General features: G+C 41.3%; 1 protein-coding gene across 10 annotated transcripts in view; it reads right to left on the bottom strand.

The window, feature by feature from the left end:
- Naa35 (N-alpha-acetyltransferase 35, NatC auxiliary subunit) overlaps positions 1-24250 on the bottom strand; it is a 60084-nt gene that overhangs the window by 17212 nt on the left and 18622 nt on the right. For all 10 annotated transcript variants that reach the window (XM_006981693.3, XM_076573481.1, XM_076573487.1 and 7 more), the window contains 8 exons: positions 15247-15313; positions 15115-15158; positions 14432-14482; positions 13758-13841; positions 13109-13223; positions 9055-9233; positions 4707-4766; positions 1242-1348 (listed from right to left, as the gene is read on the bottom strand). In XM_006981693.3, the coding sequence (XP_006981755.1) occupies positions 1242-1348; positions 4707-4766; positions 9055-9233; positions 13109-13223; positions 13758-13841; positions 14432-14482; positions 15115-15158; positions 15247-15313 (707 nt within the window). The remainder of the gene's footprint in view (positions 1-1241; positions 1349-4706; positions 4767-9054; positions 9234-13108; positions 13224-13757; positions 13842-14431; positions 14483-15114; positions 15159-15246; positions 15314-24250) is intronic.

Genomic DNA, 24250 nt, shown 5'->3' with positions numbered 1-24250 from the left:
AGCCTTGCTATGAACATGTTTGGTAAATGTGCACAAAGCTGCAACGTCACAGTGTCCTCTCAGAGCAGAGTGAAGAAAGGACCAGGGGCAGGAAGAGGAGCTGAAACAACAGGGGTGGGGTGGTGGGGAGGATTGTGGGGTGTGTGGCCTTCACACACACACGCACGCACGCACGCACGCACGCACGCACGCACGCACGCACGCAGGAACAGGGGACAAAAATACAACTAAGAACTGGCAAGGTGGTGCACACCTTTGGTCCCAGCACTCAGGAGGCAGAGGCAGGTGGATCTCTGAGTTTCAGTCTAGACTGGTCTGCAGAGTGAGTTCCAGGACAGACAGGGCTACATAGTGAGGCTCTGCCTCAAAAACCAGAGGCCCAGGACTTTATTTGCCTTTTGCATTCCCTCTCTCTCCTCTTCCCTCCCTGCACACTCCTAAACAGCAAGAAAGTCAGTATGACTGAGGCAGAGTTAACAGCGAGAACAGGAAGAGGAGGCAGGAGTAGGAGACAGGACAAGGATCCAGACAGCACACAGGCCTTCTAGGCTGAATTACAAAGACAACTGCCTGTACGGTGACTATGAGCTGGAATGACAACTTTCACTTAGTCTCCCAGGGACAAACGTGACGTGACAGGCATGGGGCTAAATTCTCAGGTTTCTTTATTTCTAAAGAGGAAATATGGAGACTGTAACCCATTACTGTCTGCTTCCTACAGGACTGAACAAACTCACATCCAGGTGTGCACGCTGCTTCACTTTCTTCCTTTTTATGTCCTTTCTGCCTACAACATGCTGGCTTTTCCTGGCAACATCTCTAAATACATTTACATGAATACTGATCTCAAGGTCTGTTCCCAGGAAACCCAAACACAGAAAGCTACCACAGTTTATCACGGCATGTGGCTTGATTTAACAAATCATGGTGAGAACGCTGACATTTCATGTATGAAAATACATTTCATATTCTCATGCTTTTACAAATGCTGGGTTCTCTGTAGGAAATAATGACTCAGTTCTTCCCTTTCTGTTGGAAAAAAAAAGCCCTATTCATCTCTCAAAACACCAGCTCAAATGGCTGCATGCCCTCATCCCAGCCTCTATGACAAGGAGAGCAGTCTGAATAAAACTGACCTATGTACAGGGAGGCTGGCCCTAGGAGGTGAGGCCTGTTATCTGTAAGGAGTACAGAGAACTGGGTGTTCACAAGCATACACTGTAACCCATCTGGTAACTTACTTGGGGGAGAGCACCGGAGGACTGACAAAGGACCGGAGGGCATCTTTCACCATGTCTTGCATGAGGTGAGTTCCAAAGACCTTTTTGTTATCCACGAGGAAAGTGGTCTTAAAACAAGTATTAAGACATGTTAGTGAGCTACTACTGCTACCAGATGCAGTTGTCACCACTGAGATACACACTGAGATACTACCTGAAAATACGACAGAATACAAAGGGATTAAATTCAAAAACAGGTAGACACTTCATATATCAGTTTGTAAATCTTTTTTACATTTTTTATTTTATGTATCTGGGTATATGTCTGTGCACCACATGCATGCATGCCTGTGGAGGTCAGAACAGGGTGTCAGATCTTTTGGGATGAGAGTGTTACAGATGGTTGTGAGCTGCCATGTGGATGCTGGGAGTCCAACTCAAGTCCTCTAGAAGAGCAGCCAGTGTTCTTAGCCACTGAGCCATCTCTCTAGCCCCCCTACCTATTAATCCTTATTTAAGGTGCATTTTGATAGAGATTAAATAACACATAAAATTATAAATTCCCCAAGTCAAGAACAATAATGTTGAGCTGAAGGAGTCAACGGACTGAATCACAACAGAACTTTGTGATTAAAAACATGATGTTAAGTGATTAGTTGGTGACATTTGCCACTCAATAACTTTATATATTGAAAGCCTATAAAACAGAGGACCGATTGAAAAGAAAATTTCCACTGGTTGTACCAATTCATCTGTCAATCATTTTGCCAATACCATAGTGTTGGATAGTGTGCGACCTTTCATCTCATTTTTCTGTTCCTTCAAGGTTGGTTTTGCTCTTTTAGTTCCTTCCCCTTCCCACACATTTCAGACTCTTGATAGCTACCCAAGCTTATGCTGTCATTTTGAATGACATTACTATGAATTTGCAGTGCAGATCAATTTGGGGAAAAGTAACATGTTTAAAAAAAAAATCAATTCTTAGCCGGGCAGTGGTGGTACACGCCTTTAATCCCAGCCAGGCGGATCTCTGTGAGTTCAAGGCCAGCCTAGTAGTCTACAGTGCAAGATCCAGAACAGGTACCAAAACCACACAGAGAAACCCTGTCTCAAAAAACAAACAAAAACAAACAAACAAATCACCAAAAAAAAAAAAAATCAATCCTCTCAGTTTATAAAAAAGGTTTATGTCTCCAATTATTTAGAATGTTTCGGGTTTTTTTTTCCCACCACTATTTTGCATTTGGAGCAGACAGATCCTAAACAAAGGTTCTTATGTACATAGCTAGGTTTTTCATTTTTATGCTATTACACATAGTACTTTTAACCTATTAAAAAATTCTTTTCATTGGAGGAAAGGAGAGGAAATATACATAAACCATGACCTAAGTATGGAAGTCAGTGGACAGCTTTGTGGTTCTGGGGATGAACTTAGGTGGCCAGGTACACATGAAAAACGCCTTCACCTACTGAGTTGTTTTAATGGCTCAGTAGCCCTGCTTCAAAAGGGCTGATCTCTTGTTGTTTTCTGCAGGCGTATGGAAATCACTTTTTGTTGTACATAGATCTTATTAAGTTCATCCACCCATTCTAGCAAATTCTCTGTCGACCCCTGGGCACTCTGCTGTCAACACGGAGAACAATTTTCCAGCCACACACATTAGCTCATGACATTGGCTGACATTCGAATTACAAGTGGACATGAAGGGATGACAGGGAGTCTTCCCAGTATTAAGAGGAGTAATTTAATTTTCATCACGTACAGTGTGGTGGTAGCTGTAGGATTGCTTGTACAGACCCTTTATGAAGAATATTGTATTCTACTTCTGGTTCTGGGTGTTTTTTAGGATCATAAATTAATGTTAATCCTGTCACATTGTCCTTAATTTACTGAACTTTCCAACTGGACGGTAAAGTAAGATAACTTTCAAATGCTGACCCACACTTGCACTCCCAGGACTAACCCACTGGTCATGATGTAATTAGACCTCTATATACTACTACCTTCAATTTGCTATGACACTGCTTTCTGCTATAAGGAACACTGTTCTGTAGTTTCTTACATTTATAATGTTAGTTTGGTTTTGTTATTAACTTACTATTGGTCTCAGATAACTGTTCTGGCCTCTTCTAGTTTCTGGAAGGGACTATGTTGGCTTAGAATTTTTACTGTTGGAATGTTTTTAACTATTAATTCAAGTTATTTAATAGATTTAGGGTTGTTCAAATTATGCTTTCTTAAGTTTTGGAAGTCTTTCTTTAGAGAAATATATCTGTTTTGTCTAAGAATTTTTAGACAGAGTTATGTACAATGTCTCATTATTAATTATTTGTATTTTCCCTTGTTTTCCATCTGCCTAGCTAGATGCTCTTCATCTTCCCGGTGTTTCTAACCAGCTTTCAGTTGCAATGGTTTTCTCTATTGTTTTGTTTCATATTTTACTGACCTTGGTTATTTCCGTTTCTCTTCTTGTTCAATTTGCCCTTCTTGTTCTTGTTGTTTCTGAAGATGACAGCTTCAATGACTAGTGCAGTTTTCTGCCTTTTGAGTGTGTCTATGTGTATGTAGTATGTGTATGTATGTAGGATGCAGGTGGAGGTCAGAGATCAACCTCAGGTGCTGCTGGATGGCCAGCTAGCCCCAGCCTTTTCACATACCGTCTGGGGATCAAGCTCCAGTCCCCATGGATGTGCAGCAAGCACTTTAGTAACTGAGCCACAGTCCCAGTCCCCGTCCCTCTTTTAAAGCTAAACAGTGCTAAATACTTTAGTTGTATGATAGATTTTTGTGTATTTTTAATTTCTCCTCCCTCCCCCTTTCTATTTTCATGTGTGTACATGTGTATGTGTGTTTTGCCTGAGTATGAGTACATATGTATACACATATGCACATACAACTGGAGGCTCAAGGTTGATACCAGGAATTACCCTGGATCGCTTGTTCTTCTATCTTATTCACTGGGGCAGTGTCTCTAATCAAGCCCACAGCTCATCAATGTGGCTAGTGTTAGAGACAGGCCACCACACCCAGTCAATAATCCCGTGGGCTCAAAAGATACAAGCTCTGACCTTCAGGCTTGTGCTGCATGTGCTTTAACCACAAGCCATGTTCCTAGCCAAGTTTATTGAATTCAAAATGTTTCCAATTTCCCTCAAAACATCTGTGATCTGTAAGTTACTTTCCTAATATTTAAAAGTATTTCCCCCAGTTACCTTCCTCTTCTTGAATACTACTTTGATTCTAAACTTGGTCAGAAAGCAAGTTATCTTGCATGATCTCACTCGTAACGGAACTCCTGAGGTTTGGGTTGTGGCCCAGCATAACACCCTAAGTCAGTGTTTTAATGAGTGGAGGAGCACAGCAGTGCATCACTCAGACAGCAAGTGCAGGCTAAGACAAAACAAAACAGTACAGCAGCACAACAAAGGGACACCTTCAACAGCATCAACTTTTTGTTCATCAATCAATAAAAGAGTGCAACTTACTTGCAACAGAGATCTTGAAAGAACACATGGTGACTGTTCACTAAATTCACAGAAAAAATCCTAATAGAGAAAAAGCAGTATCGTTAATAGAGTAAACAAAAGCCAGGGATGTTTGCACATAAAGTATAATTTTCGTTTGGAAATAATAGTCTATTAGTGTTAAAATAAGTTAAAGAACTAAAGGTCAGTTTTAAAGAAAATATTTAATTATATCAAAGGGCTAACTTCAGAGTCTACAAAACCTTTTTTAAGATCTGACCAAAGCAGAATCAAGTACACATCCACATTAAATTTGTACACCATGAAAATAATACCAACAATAACTAGGTAATGATAAAACTTTAGCTGTTATTTAAAAGAAATGAGTATGGGGGCTGGAGAGGGTTCAGGGTTAAGAGAGTACTCTCTTGAGAGGACCCAACAGTGGTTCCCAGTACCACATTAGACAGCTCACAACCTCAACTGCTTATAACTCCAATTCCAGGGTGATCTGACACCTCTAGCATTCAAAGACGCATGCATTCATGTGTACATACTCACACACAGACAAACACATACACATAATTTAAAATAATGAAAATATACATTAAACAGTATCAGTAAGCCGGTAACTGGTATTACTTAGGGTGAAGACCAAGAAATATGGGTTTACATAAGAGGCAAAAGACAAGAAAATAGACTAAAACATTAACATTTAAAAATTTAGAGACAGTGAGCCGGGCGGTGGTGGCGCATGCCTTTAATCCCAGCACTCGGGAGGTAGAGCCAGGTGGATTGCAGTGAGTTCAAGGCCAGCCTGGGCTACCAAGTGAGCTCCAGGAAAGGCGCAAAACTATGCAGAGAAACCCTGTCTGGGGAAAAAAAAAAAAATTTGGAGACAGTGGCTAATTTATTATCATATTTTCTGAACCTTCCAATTTTCATATGTATGAATTTTAATATTTGAAATGGTTAAAGATAGGTATGTGGGCTTTGGAATGCCTACTATATCGCTGCAGGCTGGCAGTGAGAACAAAAGAAAAGAGATGTGTTCCCAGGTGATGTTACCATGGAAAGCAGGAAACCACAGGCAGCCCGTGGCACTCAGCTTCCAAAGCAGAGTATGAATCCTCCCGAGTTCAGCACTCATCAGTAACAGAATGGCATTAGAAAAGCCTATCATAACCCAAACCATCAAAGCAAAGCTGTACTACTGATGGACCTGGACATTCCTGATAGCTTATAAAATGTGTCTAAAATACACATTAGGGGAAAGGAAGGAGGAGGGTTGGGAAGAAGGAAGGAGGAGTCAGGGAGGGAGGATACTCACCTAACTCCTGACTACTTAATCAGTTTTCTTTTTCTCCTGTAACTGTAATTCCCTCTAGTTATGACTCCTTGCAACATTCATGCACTGCATTAACTCCTTTTAGAGGAAACAAACAAACCTGTATGCTTCAGTTACATTTGTTGCCTTTACAAACAATCATTCTAGCTCCTCTATTCCTGGTTTTTCTTCTTCATCCTAAATATTAAGTATGGGCACTCTTTTCTTCAGCTACTTATACCCCATGTGTCTTAGTTTCTATTTCTGTGATGAAACATTAGGATCAAAAGCAACCTGGGTAGGAAAGGGGTTTATTCGGCTTTATATGTTTTCACATTACTGTTCATCACTGAAGGAAGTCAGGACAGGAACTCAAAACAGGGCAGGATCCTGGAGGCATCAGCTGATGCTGAGTTCATGGAGGGGTGCTGCTTACTGGCTTGCTCAGCCTGCTTTCTTATAGAACCCAGGACTACCAGCCCAGGGATGGTACAATTAAAAATGGGCTGGTAGCCCTTCCCCATCAATCACTAATTAAAATGACCTACAGTCGGATCTTGTGGAGGCATTTTCTCAACTGAGGTTCCCTCTTTTTACACGACTTTAGCTTATGTCAAGCATAGGTAAGCCAGCACACTGTGTGCATAATCTGCATGTTTTAGTGAGTATTCTACCAAAATCTACACTCTGTGTTTGTGAGAGTACACAGGGTATATATATATCCTTAAACATTATAAAACTGACATTCACTAAATACATTGCTTTGTTGTGGAATATTCCTTTACACTGTGTGAAGATATATCACTGCGATTGGTTTAATAAAAAGGTAAACAGCCAATAGCTAGGTAGGATTTTCAGGGCAGAGATGCCATGAGATGCAGAGTAAGCAGGATGAACATTACAGAGATGAAATAATAAAGCCACGATTCACAAAGTAAATTAATAGAAATAGGTTAATTTAAATTATAAGAGCTGGTTAGAAACAAGCCTAGGCTATTGACTGAGCATTCATAATTAATAAGGAAGTCTTCTTGTGGTTATTTGGGAGCTGGCAGGCAGGACAGAAAAATCAGCCTAAACTGTTTAGTGGCTGAATGGCATTTATTCTACTCCATCTCACAGAATGGATAGTCAATACTGAAAATGTAACATGTTTCACATTTCTCAAGTCATAAACAATGCAAGAAATATATTCTTTGTGTGTGTGTGTGTGTGTGTGTGTGTGTGTGTGTGTGTGTGTGTGCGCGCGCGCGCGCACGCACAGCTGTGAATGCATATGAAGGCCAGAGGTCAATATTGGGTTTCCTCATTGATGGCTCCCCACTTACCTTTTGAAATAATGTCTCTCACTGGATATATATCTATATATCTGCTGGAGCTATACCTTTTAATCTGGCTTATTTTCCTTATATGTAAGTATACCTCACCACCTGACACTGACCCGAACCTTGACAATGACAGACTTTGCTTAACAGCAGATCTAGTCTGTTAACCCTTTTCCTACCTCTCCTTATCCACACTTCCTCTACTGCCAACACTGTACTGCCTGCCGTCTTTCAGGGAGGCATTTATCCTTCCTTCCTAAGCTCTCTTAACACAGTCCCAGCAGCTCAGGCCTGGCTCCCCCAGCTCCCTGTGCTCACAAGGCAAACCAGAGTTCCTACAGATGGAAGAAAACTCAGGAGTTACTCTTCTGCACTAGTATGTCTCTAGGGATGGGAGTCACACTTGATCCAAGAACAGAAATATAATGAGGGATGAAAGTTAAATTAATGGCTAACTATTTTAATGTGCATGAAAAAGATCAATAAATAACTATTAGGAAACCTGAAAAACTAGGAAATTATGAGTATTAGGCCTAAGTATTAAGAAAAAAATTCTGATTCATGTATACCAGACTATTGCAGAAATGTATGGAAACCATCTGCTGTATAATCTTCTTAAAAACAAATCTTTCCTTTGCTTAGTACTATTTGCTTTGCTTTGCCTTGAACTAGGGTCTCATTACACAACCCAGGTTAGCCCACAACCCAAACTTCTTCTGCTTTGGTGTCCCTGGTGCTGCGATTACAGCCGCTCACCACTGAGTTTTTAGCTTTGTTCTTCCTACACATCACAAAGTATGAGGGCTTCCAATTATACAGATGTTTTCACTCGGCAAAGAAAGTACATGCTGTACAGTTTTACATACAAAGGTTTCATCTTTGTACTGTCTGTGTGTTAAAAAGGCAAAACAACGCAAAAGACCTAAATGTAATGTGATATGTATGAACTAAAAAAAAATAATTGTTATATAAGTTTACAGTGGGATATGTCTTCAAAATAATGTAGAAATATGCCTATTTATTGACAAAAAAGAAAACATCTGTAACACAAAAGTTTTCGATTGAACAAAACAATAAACAGGTTACCAAACACCATGATCTCATATCCATAGGGCAAGAACACTAAAAACTGCCAGGTCTGGGAGATTAAGTCAACGTCTCTGCTATTCAGGAGGCTGGGGCAGGAAGTCACATGTTCAAGGCCTGGCTGGGCTACAGAGTCAGTCAACATCAGCCTGCATAACTCAGTGAGAGCCTATCTCAAAGTAAAGAATTATAAAGGGCTGGAGACACAGCTCAGTGGTGGAGGATGAGCCCAGTATGTATGAGGCCCTAGAGTCAATGACGTTTAAAAAGAAAAACTCTATTTTATATGTTCTCTCTCTCTCTCTCTCTCTCTCTCTCTCTCTCTCTCTCTCTCTCTCACACACACACACACACACACATACACACACACACACACACAATTTTGAAGGCAGAATTCAGTTACCAAATCCTATTCCTAAAAGTTGGGTGATTTATCTAATATCTTAAGTTTAGCTTCTTAATTTCTAAAAATGTATCAACTCCTTATAAAAATTAACTATGTGTTATGTTGTGTTATGTGTGTGCATACACACACTACCCCAATGCTTTTTACTGTTCTGTCAGCCAGTCTCTAGACTGGCAAACTATCCTGTTACTACATCAAAGCTCCAGAATGTAATTTTGTACTTACCAGAATACAATGTAAATTTGGTAAGTTCACGACTTCACAGACTGTTTTTATTCTGTCTATTAATCTTGAGAAATAGTTGACCATTTCTTCTCTTTTAATTATTTTTGCATAGCGAGGGAAGGTGGGTGGAAGTAGCCTCTGGTTAACAAGGGGCTCAAAACCCATCATAATTGGATGGTCTAAAGAAGAAAGAGGAAAGTAACATTTTCAATGTTTTTCTAGATTTTAAAATGAAAACTATTAAATATAAAAAGAAAAAGCCTAAATTTTGAAGGCATTTCCAAATTCTATCATAAAAATCTAATAAATTTTATAATTTACAACTAATTTATGTACCCATACATAAATTCAACTGAGATCTAGTGACTTCAAGTTATACTTCCCAGTTACAAGGATGGTGGCAGAGGTTAGAGGCAAAGACTGCAGCAGCAGGGATTCAACAAAGGCCAGGGATGGCTGCTGAGTCAGATCTCCACCCTGAGAGGAGACCTGACTTCTAGAGCTGCCTGGAGGCCACTGATGATAACTAGCTAACCAGTTCTAGTGTGGTGGCCCCCTAAAATGACAGGAGACTTTCTGGGTACAACACTGTTGGATCTGCATCACTGAGCCTCCTTCAAGAGTCATAACAAACCCAGCTGCTGACCACCTGCACTGGACAAGGAGCCTATGGGAGAGCTGCCCACTCCACAGATCACAGCAAAGTCAGAAGCCTGAAGATACAAGACAGGAGCGAGCATCTCTTGGGCCACTGTGCACTCTTATACCTTCGCAGTGTGCACTCTGCTCTTCTTTGAAATAAGCCCCTCTATTCTTTACACCAAACCAGGGGACTCATCTGAATTCTTTTAATGGAAATGATCAAGAGGGCAGACTAGAGGATTCCAGAGTAAAGCCCTGGTGACACTATCACTGCTCACTCTAGTGCACACTCCAGCTCTTTTTAAACCTGGAATCTCAAATGAGATACACAGCGTTGAAACATTTACACAATCTACATCCAAAGCTGTGCTCATCAACAAACAAGCTATACTCTAAGAATACAGTTTTAGACGTCAGTGAGACAAAACTAAGGCTTCACAGTTGCACTGTGAAGAATCAGAAACAAGACTGACCGACTGCAGTACCCCAAGGAGCACTCTGCTGCTCTCAGATCCATCTCATCTTTGCAGATGCTCCCAGGCCTGGGCTTTCTTCTCCACAATAACATCTCCTGCCTAGCAGCTACTTATATGAATTGTTCTTACAGGAGACCAATGCCACTGCAGATTCTTGGATGAAAACCCTCAGCCCACAAGCTTTCTTCTTATCTGTTCAGTGGATATTCCTACTTGGCATCCCACATCGTCTCAAAAGGCAATTTCAAACACTGTCTTTCTCCTAATGGTACCCTCTCTCAGAAACTAGGAACTTAGCTTTACCATCCTGAAGACAGCAACCGTGTCTCACTTCAGGGCTTCACCTACCTTTCACTTCATCAGCTAACAACTCTTAACTGCTCCTCTTTCTTCTTTCTGACATGATGTATGACTCCTTCACTAGTTAATCCTATGCACTGTCACCTCAATTTTCTATGGAAAACACAGCCTGACTTTTCCCTATCACAAAGTTTTAAAAATTATTTTATTTATGTATGGTGTGTGACTGCATGAATTTATATGAACCAAGTGCATTCAGGAGCATGGAGGTCAAAAGGCATCAGACCCCCTGGAACTGAAGTCACAGGTAGTTATGAGCCACCATGTAGGTGCAGGGAATCAAACCCAGATCCTCTGCAAGAGCAGTCAGCACTCTTAACCTCTGAGCATCTCTCTAATCTCCCATCTGTCCTCAAAGTCCTGTTCATTCCCCTTTTCTACAATACAGTGTCCTAAGAGTGCACGGGAAAGAGTCTGGTGGTTTCCTGAGACTCAACAGAAAAGTCTGCTAGATCTCTGGCTCTATGAAGGCTGGTGTTTTGTTTGTTTGTTTTTTTTTAAGTATGTATCAGTGTTTTGTCTGCATATATGCCTGTATGCTATATGTGTGCACTGACCATAGAGTCCCTAAGAAGGGAGTCAAATTCGCAGGACCAGAATTACGGAGAGTCGTGAGGGGCTGTGTGAGTGCTAGGAGTCAAACCTGGCCCTCTGGAAGAGCCACCAGTGCTCTTAACTGCTGAGCCATTTCTCCATTCCTATGAGAGCTGTTTCACAAATTCATCACATGTAGGGAGATTATACACGTAACCCACATTCCCAACTATATTCACTGTCTTTACCATTTTATGTGAGGAAAAACAAATAGAAAAGTTTTGCTCCCATTTATAATTAACTTAACAATTATCATTATCCCATATACATTTGCGCTAATTAAAAATAATTTTGGGGGGTGGGGGTGGCGGCACATGCCTTTAACCCCAGCACTCAGGAGGCAGAGGCAGGCAAATCTCTTGAGTTTGAGGCCAGCCTGGTCCACAAAGTGAGTTCCTGGATAGCCAGAATTACACAGAGAAACCCTGTCTTGAAAAAACAAAAGCAACAACAACAACAACAAAAATTTAAGTTGAGAACTGGGGAACTATAACTCAGTGACAGAGTGCTTGCCTGGCATGCATGAGGCTCTGAGCTCAATCCCAGCAACACAAACACACCAAACCAGACTTGGGACATGGTGACACACACCTGTAACTCCAGCACTTGCAAGGCTGAGGCAGGAGAAACTGAGAGTACCCTTATTTGCTCTCACAGTAATAAACGTAAGTATGAAATTATCAAGAAATGTTCTTCAGTTCTTAACACATAGACTTTTAGGCCTCATACAAGCAGGCAACTCAACGAGAACAGATACTTTCTCATGTCAGTCTTCCCTACTGCTATGATAAAGAACACTGAGACAAACAACTGAGGAGATAAGAAAGACTCATTTGGCTCACAATTACAGACCAGTCCATCACTGCAGGGAGCTCAAAGCAGCAGAAACTGAAGCAGCTGTCACATCCACAGATGAGAGCAGAGAGAATACAATGCATGCACGTTTACTCTCAGCTCCCATCCTCCACCCTTACATGCTTCAGGACCCAGCCTAGGGATTGGTGCCCCCCACAGCGCTGGTGGGTACATCCACCTCAGTATAATTAAGAAAATTCCCCAGAACCATGCCCAGAAGCCAGTTTGAACACAGAATTCCAGTAATCACAAGTAAGCTACTTTAACATGTTACAGTCATTTTTTATAAACATTTCCCAAACTAGATTATAATGTGTTTTAGAGTTGTGGATATTTTATACCTCAACAATCTCAAGACTACAAATACTATCCCATGAGTTTTAGGAATAATCAGTGCTGCTGTATACTCTAAAATGTTGACCCAGTGGTAAATTTTACAGCAGAGATACATTTTTCCTGTTAAAGCTTATTTGACATATCAAGTATGAATGCCACCAACATGTCAAGCACTCTATTCCTACAAGTCTTCAGAGTCTCATGCACAATTCCAGTGTAGTGTAAAGACGGGCACCTGCTGGGGGATGTCTTTCTGTACTCTGTGAATATATGTTGTTCCCACTGGTTAATAAATAAGCTTCTTTGTCCTATGGCAAGGCGGCTTAGAGGCAGCTGGAAATCCAAGGAGAGAGACAGGAAAGAGAAAGGCGGAGTCTAGAAAGAGACGCCAGCCTGCTGCCCAAGGAACAACAGGTAACCACGGAACACGTGGCAAAACATGAGAAATAGAAACGGGTTAATTTAAGATCTAAGAGCTAGTTAGCAAGAGGCCTGCCACAGATCATACAGTTGTAGATAATATAACCCTCTGTGTGTTTACTTAGGTCCCAGTGCCTGAGAAGTTAACAGCTAAAGGCACCTGTGAGTACAATGAACTTCAGAACACTAGGCCTACCTAGTGAAGAAAGGAGATGATAAACATAGACTAAATCTACAAAAAAGCCCAAAGCACTCTTAAGTATTCAGAGGAAACATCACGAAGTGCAAGCAAACTGACTTAAATGCAAGTCAGAGCAAAGTGCATTACATGTTGAGATAGGATACAAGTAAGAGCAAACATGGAGAATTACCTCCTTTGGTAGTGCCATTCTGAGCCTGGATGCCATGGTGCAGTGAAGTGTGGATGGCAGAAAGAAGGTCTGCTGCTTGGACCATTAGTTTCTGAGCCTCTGCAACAGCACTGGTCTAACAACAACAATAAAAAAAAAATCACCAAAACCACACGCTTTAACTGACAGACAAGGAGGTCCTACAACAGTCCTGAGAGCCTACGCATACCACAGTAACATGGATCCTCACAAAGTATTTACTTAATGCAGGATGCCCAAATCTGACAGGATGCAAAGCATTTTCCCCTCAAATCTGTATTTTATTTGATATATTAAAAAATGAAATGGTAAATATTTCCAGCTTATGGCACTAAGCTTACTTTTTAAAACAAAAGATCAGAAATACAGTCAACTGTAAAAAGGGAAAAAATTCCAGTACTATATAGTCATTCACAAATATGGGGTGGAGGGAATCCAGGACAAGAAGAATTACCTCAAACAGTATTTATCTATCCATAAGAAATCTCAGTACATTATAGAGAGAACTGTAAAGCAACAATCACTTTTCACAAAAGTATTAATGTGACTGTGGGAAACTACACCAAACGCAGAGAACTGTGAGGACAGGGAGGACACTGTCCCAAACCGCCCCAATCTCAGTAACTCTCACCTCTTTCTTAGTGAAGGCTATGAGCACTGTCAGCAGCACACGGGTGAACTTCACTCTGCTGAATGCCGCCAAGCACTGCTGGTGCTGGAAGACAGAGTGTGGTGAGAAGCAGAGCCTGCGGAGGCACAGCGCAGAGGAACTACATCTTAGCACTGGACCTCCTACATCTCTGTGCCAGTAACTCCCTACAGTAAAGAGGCCTCTACGGGGCTTTTTAAATGCCTGCAAAACAAGCCACCAAAAACTAGTCAACAAAGAAACGGGAAGAAACTATACTGTACTCATCAGCAACAGGACTGACTTTAATCCAAAGTCAGAGCTAGATGATTATCTCAAAAGTATAAAGCTGGCAGTTATAAAAGGGTTGAAAGGTTCCGCAACTTTTGATGATATGGAAATTCTTGATTTTGCTAAGTTTTGAAACAACATCTATAAGTGATCTTTTTTTTTCCAGTTTCTGCTTTCCAAAGAATTCTGAAGAATTTTGAAATCAGATATTCAAGAGATGTATTACTATTCTATACATAAAAATATAAGAGGAATTAATAAGGCCCCTGCAATGTCCAGTTAAATACCATAAAAGGTGCTTCCATAAATTACAATGCAGTTCAAAGAACTACAGTATTAAAGGATGGGCTTCTCTGACATTATCTATAGAAAATAAGGGCAATTACTTCTAGTTCAACTTCTGGATCTCTCTCTTCTCCTTGTCGACTTCGAGTACTCTAAAATTAAAATAAAAAAAAGGAAATTAAGATAATACAAATCTAGAGAGGTAAAGAAGTAAGTTAATTTATTGAGCATATACAAAAACCTATGTTCAGGAAAAGAATATCTGAGAGAATGTTCAGTACTTTCCTTTTTCCTATGAATGTATCTATATATAAATTAGAAAGATCTTGAGAAGAAGCAGATATTAAAACAACAAAAGCGGCCGGGTGGTGGTGGTGGTGGTGCACACCTTTAATCCCAGCACTCGGAAGGCAGAGCCAGGCGGATCTCTGTGAGTTCGAGGCCAGCCTGGGCTACCAAGTGAGTTCCAGGAAAGGCGCAAAGCTACACAGAGAAACCCTGTCTCAAAAAAATAAATATAAAAAATTTTCTGATGCACTCAAAACCAACTCACAACAAAAATCACTATCACTATTAAAGGTCCTACCATCTTTTAAAAGGGCCTGGCTGAGCCTGATGGGGGCATCCTTTCACCCTAGCACCAAGGAAGCAAAAGCAAACAGGGTGAAGTGAGTTCAAGGCCAGCCTGGTCTACATGGTGACTTCTAGAACATCCAGAGCTACACAGTCAAACCTTGTTTTAAAAAACAAAACAAGCCCTAAGCTACAGAAAAGGAAACCACACCTTTACTCTCCTTTGCATATCATCTTCCACATCTTTCAGCATTCCTACAATGAGAAACAGTAAGTTTTAAAACAAATCAAAATGTAAACTTACAAATTATTGTTGTGAATTATCCTTGTGAATGGTTAATACCTGTAACTCGAAGATCTGTCACACTGTTGGCCATTTTAAATCCGTATGTCATCGACTGGAAATCTTCCTATACAAAAAAGGAGTAATTATGTTCTTGGATAGCAACAACCATATTTTCTCTAACAAAATGACTAGTTACTTAGAAAGAAACAGAATGTCATCCAGTATGTCTCAATATTGTTGTTATACAGCTAGGCCTTCCTTGTAGACATACAATTAGACACCTTGACATTAATGCTGTTATCTGTCCTTGGCTTTAGCTGCTTGTTAGTGGTCTAGAGCCTAAGCATTCCCAAGTAGCATTACTCAAAGAAAACAGCAAAAGTACATTTTATTGCCCGTGGATTTAAAAAAACAAAACAAAACAACAAAAACAACAAACCAACAAGTCGGGCAGTGGTGGCACATGCCTTTAATCCCAGTACTTGGGAGGCAGAGGCAGGAATCTCTGAGACTGAGGCCAGCCTGGTCTACAGACCCAGTTCCAGGACAGCCAGGGCTACACAGAAAAACCCTGTCTTGAAAAATCAAAAGAAAACAAACAAACAAAAAATAGAGTATGGATTTCCAGCCCCACCTCCAAAATTTCACTGCTGAGACAACGAAAAGATTTGTTGGGCTCTCTATGATGAATTTAACATTATCTGGTAGAGTATTTCCCCTGTATTATAATTCCTACAAATATACAGAACTGTACCCCTGGAAAAACTCTGGGATGCTGAGTAAACACAATGAGCACTGAACTCATGTCAGTTAGTCTGTCTCGGAGAAGAGCAGAACATCATATAAGGAAATAGACAAAGCACACAACATGGAACCAAGCAGTGTGATACACGTGTCTGGGTCTTCTAAATACTCAGGTGGAGGTTCAGAGACAGCTTCTCCTACAGGTTCAGTGGACACTCTACCTTTCCTTGGACCTCTACTTCTCAAGCCTTACATATCCAAAAAGAACCTCATGTCCACTTTCCTAGCATTACTAGATGGGCATCCTACCTCCACCTCCCAGCCCAATCCTATGCGTAAGGAAACCGGAATGCCTGACCTACAAGTCTAACCTCATCACTTCTCATCTCTCTCTCTAGTTTAAGTTACCATCACCTCTCATTCCTGTTTACCAGACACATCCACCACCTGTCACAATTATCTCTGTATAATTATTTATTTTTTTGGTGGTGGTGATAGGGGCAGGGACAACACACTATGTATGCCTGGCTGGCTTGAAACTCAGAGATCTGCTTGCCTTTGCTTCCTGAGTACTGAGGCGAAAGGTGTGTATCACCAACTATGGACTACTCTTTGCTGTAATGTATCAACTACCAAATGTCAAAGGAACGTCTACAGAAGTCAGAATATGCCACTTGCTCATATAAAAACCCTTACATGGTTTCATACCTCACAGTAACCTTTGTACACGCTGGCAGCACTCCCAAAGCACGTCTTTAAGAATATCGTCAAGGGCCATCCCTAACTATATTCCAGCCCATGGTGTCAGTTCTCAACAGGCAGTTTTTCTCTTGCATCCTCTCTTAACACACTTGCATATCCCCCTAGCCCATGTTACTTTTCTTCACAGAGCTTATCATCACATGACATTACATATGTACTTATTTACTTATACATTACCTATTTTGTCCAAAAGAATATAATCATGACATTAAGGCTTTGTAGTGATATATTGTAAACCCTAATAAATTTGCCTGGGGATCAAAGAACAGAGCCAGCCACTAGATTAAACATAGAGGCCAGACAGTGGTGGCACACATCTTTAATGCTATCATCACTCTGGAGGTAGAGATCTGTCTGAATCTCTGTGAGTTCAAGGCCACACTGGAAACAGAGCCAGGCAGTGGTGGCACACACTGACATGGCTGTGCAGAGAAAGGTATGTAAGGTGTGAGGAAAAAGGAACTAAAGCAGTTCAGCTGAGATCCTTTTGGGTGAGGACTCGGGCTTTCAGTCTGAGGAAACAGAATCGGCTGAAGAGTTGGTGAGGTGAGGTGAGGTTGGCTGTGGCTTGCTCTGCTTCTCTGACCTTTCAGCTTTCACCCCAATATCTCGTTTCAGGTTTTTTATTAAAAGGTCATCTAAGATTCGAACAACAGGACTCTGTTTAATTCACTGCTTCATCTTCAGGGCTTAGCACAGGGTTTGGCATAAAAGGACTCAAGGTTCAGTATGTGTTGATGAATGACTTTGTAAACTTAACACAAAGCTAGATGGATATGGATGGCAAGAGGGAATCTTAATGGAGAAAGTGCCTCCGTAAGATTGGCCTCCATAAGAGGGCAAGTCTGTGTTTTCTTGGTTAAAGAATGATGTAGGAGGGCCAGCCCCCGGGTGGTGTCATCTGGGACAGGTGGTCCCAGGCTGCATAACAAAGTTGGTTGAGAAGTCAGTAGCAGCATTCCTCCACGCCTCCTGCTTCCGTTCTGTCTCCAGGCTCCTGCCTTCTTCGGTTAGTTTATTGTAAACACTGGACTAACTTGGACATAGGGACTGTCAATTAAGAAAATGTCCCCACAAGATTTGCCTACAGGCAAGTGTGTAGCACATTTTCTCAATTAGTGATTGATATGGGAAGGCACAGCACACTGTGGGCAGTGCCACCCCAGGGCAGGCGGTGGATCTAGGGTATAAGATAGCAGGCTGAACATGCCAGGAGAAGCAAACCTGTAAGCAGCACACCCCAAGGCCTCTGCATCAGCTCCAGCCTCCAAGTTCCTGCCCTGATTTCTCTCAGTGATCAAGTGTGACATGAGAGCTATAAGCTGAAATAAACTCTTTCCTCCCAAGTAGCTTTTGTTCAGTTTTTTTTTTAAATCACCATAGAAACTCTAACTAAAACTGTCTTACTCCATAGCAGGAGTCAAAATGCAAAAGGCAAATTACTAAATACATAGGGGAATAGTGTACGTAAACTGTGCAAAATCAAAGAACATCTGCTTTATTTAGAAAGAGCTAGTTACTGTTTATTCCATGGTGGCCATGAATGAATAGAGAGCTGTGTAGTCAAAAGAAAAGTCTGGGTTTTTGATTTACTATCTATCAAATCTTCCTTAAAATACAAGTAGGACAACTGTTAGAAGACAAACAACCTATTGGGTTTAGCCAAAGAACCTAAGGAAGGTTTTTTCTAGGGGAACTTGGTAGGCTCTGTCTAACTGAACATTGACAGGCTGTCTAATGTGTGTGTCATTCACAAGAACTGAGTTGGAGTAACCTGGGGAAGACACAAAAAGAAACTGCTGTCACTAAACTATTTGTTCTGAAAGCTTTGTGGAAGTATGGACAAAAATCACAGTCAATACAGGAAGGCCAGACACTGACTGTACCCACTCTCCAGGCAGGGACTGAAGGCAGCCACAAGCAGTTTCACATGGCTATGACAGAAGCTATAAAACAAGGAGCCGTGGAATAATCCTTTGTACACTGTGAAGATAATATGCTGCTCTTACTGGTTTAATAAAGAGCCAACTGGCTAACAGCTAGGCAGAAAGAGGTTAGGTGAAAGAGCCAGATTCAGAAAATGTGGGGAAGAAGGGCAGAGCTGATAGCCAGATGCAGGAGGAGGGCATGTAGAAAATGGGGTAACAAGTCATGATCCATACGACAGAAAGTAAATTAATAGAAACCGGTTAAGTTGTAAAAGCTAGTTAGTAACAAGCCTAAGCTATTGGCCAACCATTAATAATAAGTCTGTGAGGTTATTTGGGAGCTGACTGGCGGGACAGAAAAGTCTGCCAACATATTGCGCCCAACGTCCAGTACCCACATCCACATACGACCTGAGAAAGCTTTAAAAAATGTTCTGCACACACTAAAAGCGAGCCAAACATGGCTTCCCAGTCTTGTGTCTCTCATGCCAGCAGTGGTACAGAGACATCTTGGAGCAGCTACCTGTGTGACTGAGCTGCCAGGGTGCCATGACCTAAGCCATGGGGCAGGTTTAAAGTTTTGCTCATGAAGCTGGGCAGTGGTGGTGCATGCCTTTTAATGCCAGCACTTGGGAGGCAGAGGCAAGCAGATCTTTCTGAATTCCAGGCCAGCCTGGGCTACAGAGTGAGTTCCAGGAAAGGCGCAAAGCTACACAGAGAAACCCTGTCTTGGAAAAAAGAAAAAAAAATTTGCTCATGAACACAGAAAAGGTTACAGATACACAGTAAAACATGTTCAGACAGAAAACAAAAACAAAAACCCTCAACAGGTTTCAGTGTTTGAAAATCTGCTTAGGCTTAAAAAGAAAAAGTATACAGACAGTAATTTTAAAAGTAAGTAGTTTAAAAATAATAAAGTCTTTAAAGAGAGAAGTAAACTAATAAAAAAAATAAGCCATGCAGAGATGGGAAATACAAAGGAAGTCTGCATGCTGTTATGTTACTACGTTGATTATGAATTTTTTTGACTGCTGATAAGCAAAAGACAGCTGCTAAGAGACATGGGATTGAAAGGACTGCTAAAATAAACCAGCCTAGCTATTTTGAGAATGCCTTAACTTTAAAATGGAAGTCAAAAAATACATTTGTCAAATGGAAGTCAAAGATACTTTGGAGAAGAGGTTTTGCTTTTATTTCCACAGGAAATGAGAGGCTGTGGATTTGTTCCAGGTTGATATGAATTAGGTTTCATTACAAGGGACCTCCTGAATCCTGACAGGTTACAAAGGTTACAGCTGGTCTTCCCAGGACTTGGTCATTATCTCAATTTTCTCAAGGACCTCTAAAGATGCCTTTGCCCAGACAACAAGAAGCAGTCTAGAAAAAAACAACACACACATTCCCAAGAGATGGAATGGATAGATGGTTTTTGGTTATTTGTTGGGTTATAGATATTTGTTATCACTTAGGGGAATATAGAAATATAGCATAAAAAAAACAACTATTAATCTCAGATATTTTACATTGGTATTGATTTTGGTTTACTTATACAAATTTAAAGTTATTTTTGTTATACTGTATGTATATTTCTTCTCTTATTTGGGGTATTGTGCTTATGCACCTCATTTAAAACTGTAATCTATAATTAAGAAATGCAGGTTAGTAGTCATCTATAATCTATAATCAAACTTGTAGTCATATTAGGTATGTATTCAAGGTTAAACAAATATTTAGATAGATGATCTTCAAACACTTCAAAGATCTACAGAATATGGCATTTAATATGTTTAATAACCTGAGGCTTTTAATGAGAGGGAGACAAGTCTGCTCCCGGCAGCACCAATTCACTTCAAAAGAAGATGATGGGCATCAAAGAACCCCTGTTTGAGTTTGCTTTCTTTATGGCAAAAGCTAACCATTTGAGTAAGAAACCTGCCCTTGCTTCAACTGCTGACAGTATACTTTCCAAACTGGATCAGCAGGACACAAAAGAAAGTGACTACCAAACTTTGCCAAGACAAGGTAGGACAGTCCTTCAGAATTCCCTGCTTCACAGAAATGTGTCAGATACTCTAGGCCTGTAGGCCAAAGCTGGACGCCACAACACTGAAGAAGAACTTTGGGTGACTGTCCAGGCAGCCAGATGTCCCTGCCCTTATATAATATTACATCCTTCTGGGGTCTTTAAAGGAGTTAAAGACTAAATCGTTAGTCTTCCAATTTCCTGAGCTCATTGCCCAATAGCTAGGTAGGAAGAGGTTAGATGGGAGAGCCAGACTCAGAGACCGCTGGGAAGAAGGGCAGAGTTGCTAGCTTGTGTAGAAAATGAGGAAACAAGCCATGAGCTATGTGACAGCACATAAATTAATAGAAATGGGTTAATTTAAGTTGTAAGAGCTAGTTAGTTACAAGTCTAAGCTATCAGCCAACCATTTATAGTTAATACTAAGTCTCTTTGTGGTATTTGGGAGCTGGCTGGTGAGACAGAAAAGTCCACCTACAACAAGGTATTAATTATATTTAGTCTTTTGGTCTCTTTGCTTTTTCCTTTGGTCTCTTTCCTCAGTCTCTCCCTCTTTGTGGTCTCTCTGGCCTCTGAGGTCTTTGATCACCATGATGATAGTTTCACTAGAAGAAAGGCTCAGTCTGACTGGAGTGAATTCAACAGAAGAAAAGGAAACAGAGAAAATGGGTATAGATGCCACCCTAACAACCTGATGGTATAAACCCTCAGATTTCTGGAGCTCAGCCTGGTGCCTGGCCGTGGATCTCTGCATCTGCCTCCATCAGTCACTGATAAAGGCTTTATGATGGCAGTTAGGGTATTCACTAGACCGGTCACCAGAGTAGACCAGTCCAGGCACCCTCTAGACCACTGCCAGCACTGGCAGGTGAGGTTATCCTTGTGGATTCCTGAGAGCCTCCCCAGCACCCTGCCTCTTCCTATTCCCATGATGTCCTCATCTATCATGGCTCCGGGAATCCAATTAATGAGAGAAAGGAGGGATTCTGCAGGTGGGGGACATCGAGATCATGATGGGAGGACATTCAGAGATGACTGGCCACACTGGTGGAAGCCCATGAATTGTAGACTAGTGGCTGTGGAGCCCCCATGGGACTGGACTAGGCCTTCTGGAAACGGAAGACGGTTGTTTGGCTCAAACTGTCTGGGGGGCACCCAGACAGGGGGATCGAGATCCATCCCTGGTGCATGGGCAGGCTTTTAGGAGCCCAGTGCCGGTGGTGTGACGCCTTGCATAACTTTGGTGCAGTGGGGAGGGGCTTGGACCTGCCTAGGCTCAGTGTGCCAGGCTCTGCTGACTCCCCATGGGAGACCTTGATTTGGGGGATGGGAGGATGTGGGGTGGCTTGGGAGGGAGGGCTGGGGGGTGGGAGGAGGAAGGAGATGGGATCTGTGGGTGGTATGTAGAGTGAGTAGAAAATTTCTTAGTAAAGAAAAATGAAAATAAACAAACAAAATACCCACAGATTTGGGCAGAAGATGAAGGACAATGTTATGAGGTACAGCATAAAGCACATCTGTGTGCTAATGTATGAGTGGAGCTGCTAGAGTATCATCTTTGAATAGGTCAAGGTTTAGGGTCAGCGTACATTCATGAAAGCACATTCAGGATCAGAAAAGGCCCATATAAACTTGGAGCATTCAGTCAGTCCTAAATAGGGTATCTTCCAGGATGAAGATGAAAGAACTTTGTTCTAGGAGACATAAATCATCTATGCAGGCAGGCATAGAGAGAGGCTTTCACCAATAACACTAACCATTAACACGATGACATGTCTAACAGATGTTTACTATCAAGCAAAATCTTAGCTTTCAAAGAGAAAATGTGGATCCCATGTAAAAAGCAGACTGCACCTCTGGAATTAGAAAACATCATGGCTTGACATCTCCACTGTCTAACCTCACACTCCATCACAGTCCAATGACCTGGTACATGTGAAGGGAACAATTTGTACCATGAAAAGTCTCAAAAGTTTCTTCCCTGAAAGAAACCAGAGATGCTCCCCTAAACCAAGCAATAAACTAAGAACAGTAGGGGCATGAGCTCTAGATGATAAAGGCAAACAAAAAACAAGCAGACAGAATCCTGGAGAGAGGAGGAGAATGAGTAAGGAGAGGAAGCAGTGTGACAGCTGTGTAGTCACCCAGAAAGCAACCAATGTTACAGGAAGAAAAAAATTAACATCTCATTCAAAAATATGTACATAACTGACTGGTTATCTGATTATTACAAAGCAGCAACAGAAGAGGGAAGATCAGGGATTCCTTAGAAAATTAAGCAAAAGAAAAAAAAGTCATCACCTGAGGTGGTTTAAATGAAAATGGCTCCCAAACACTCAGGAAGCGGCACTTTCAGAAGGTATGGCCTTGTTGGAGGAAGTGTTGTCACAAGGGGCGGGCTTTGAGGTTTGAGATGCTCAAGGCAGGCCCAGTGTCACTCTTCTCTTCCCACTGTCTGCTGATCCAGATGTAGAACTCTCAGCTACCTCTCTAGCCCATATCTACTTGTGTGCCACCATGCCTCCCTCCATGATAACAGTGGACTTAAACCTCTGAACTCTAAGCCAGCTCCAATTAAATATTTTCCTTTGTAAGAGTTGTCATGGTCATGGTGTCTCATTACAGCAATAGAACCGTAACTAAGACATCTCCTTAGACAAACAAGCCTTTGCAAGAAAAGGAAGATGAGATGTACATGGACTTTCCTCCCATTAATACTGACACAACATAACTATGTCAGCACTCAACAATGACCTCCCCCAAAATACATTACTATCTCAGGCAACAGAATAATACACCCATAGTATCAATGCTAAAACCGTGAAATTCTTAAACCTAGAGATGAAAATACTGCTGTAAGAAAAAAAGCTTTTAAAACTACTGTTAAAGAATGGTAACAAAGAGCAAAGGCCCACTCTTTAACTCTGATGACCTATGTAACTTTTACAAATATGCACAAGGATTGCTACTTCTGTTAAATGTATTTTTGAAACAGCAAGACTATGACCAGGTTATGTTTTTTTTAGGAAGACAGTTTATGGTAATGTAAAGAATGAACTGAGGGAAGACTCCCAGGAGCCAACATTAAGAGGTCATTAGTACAGGAGCTAAACAAAGCTAAACAAAGCAGAATTATGGAAAAGAAAAATGAGCATCCAAAACCAAAATATTTTACAAGTGATGTCTCTGTGCATGCATGCATGCAGTGCCCACTGGTGGTATGAGCACCTGGTGTGGGTGTTGAGGAACAGTGCAGCCTTACTCCTCAATTCTTGCTGTGGATATCGCTCTGTATGCTGTGAATGTGTTGCTCTGATTTGGTTGATAAATAAAACGCTGATTGGCCAGTAGCCAGGCAGGAAATATAGTATAGGTGGGATAAGCAGAGAGGAGAATTCTAGGAACAAAAAGGTGGGGTCAGGAGTCACCAGCTAGACACAGAGGAAGGAAGATTTAAAGATACCAGTGAGCCACGTGGCAAGGTATAGATTTTTAGAAATGGGGTAATTTAAGATGTAAGTTCTAGCTAGCAAGAAGCCTGAGCCATCAGGCCATACAGTTTTAATTAATATAAGCCTCTGTGTGTTTATTTGGGTCTGAGTGG

Source organism: Peromyscus maniculatus, chromosome 5, assembly GCF_049852395.1.
Source record: "Peromyscus maniculatus bairdii isolate BWxNUB_F1_BW_parent chromosome 5, HU_Pman_BW_mat_3.1, whole genome shotgun sequence".
Taxonomy (NCBI): domain Eukaryota; kingdom Metazoa; phylum Chordata; class Mammalia; order Rodentia; family Cricetidae; genus Peromyscus; species Peromyscus maniculatus.
The sequence above is the reverse complement of the archived record's forward strand: the minus strand, read 5'-3'. Positions and strand labels throughout refer to the sequence as shown.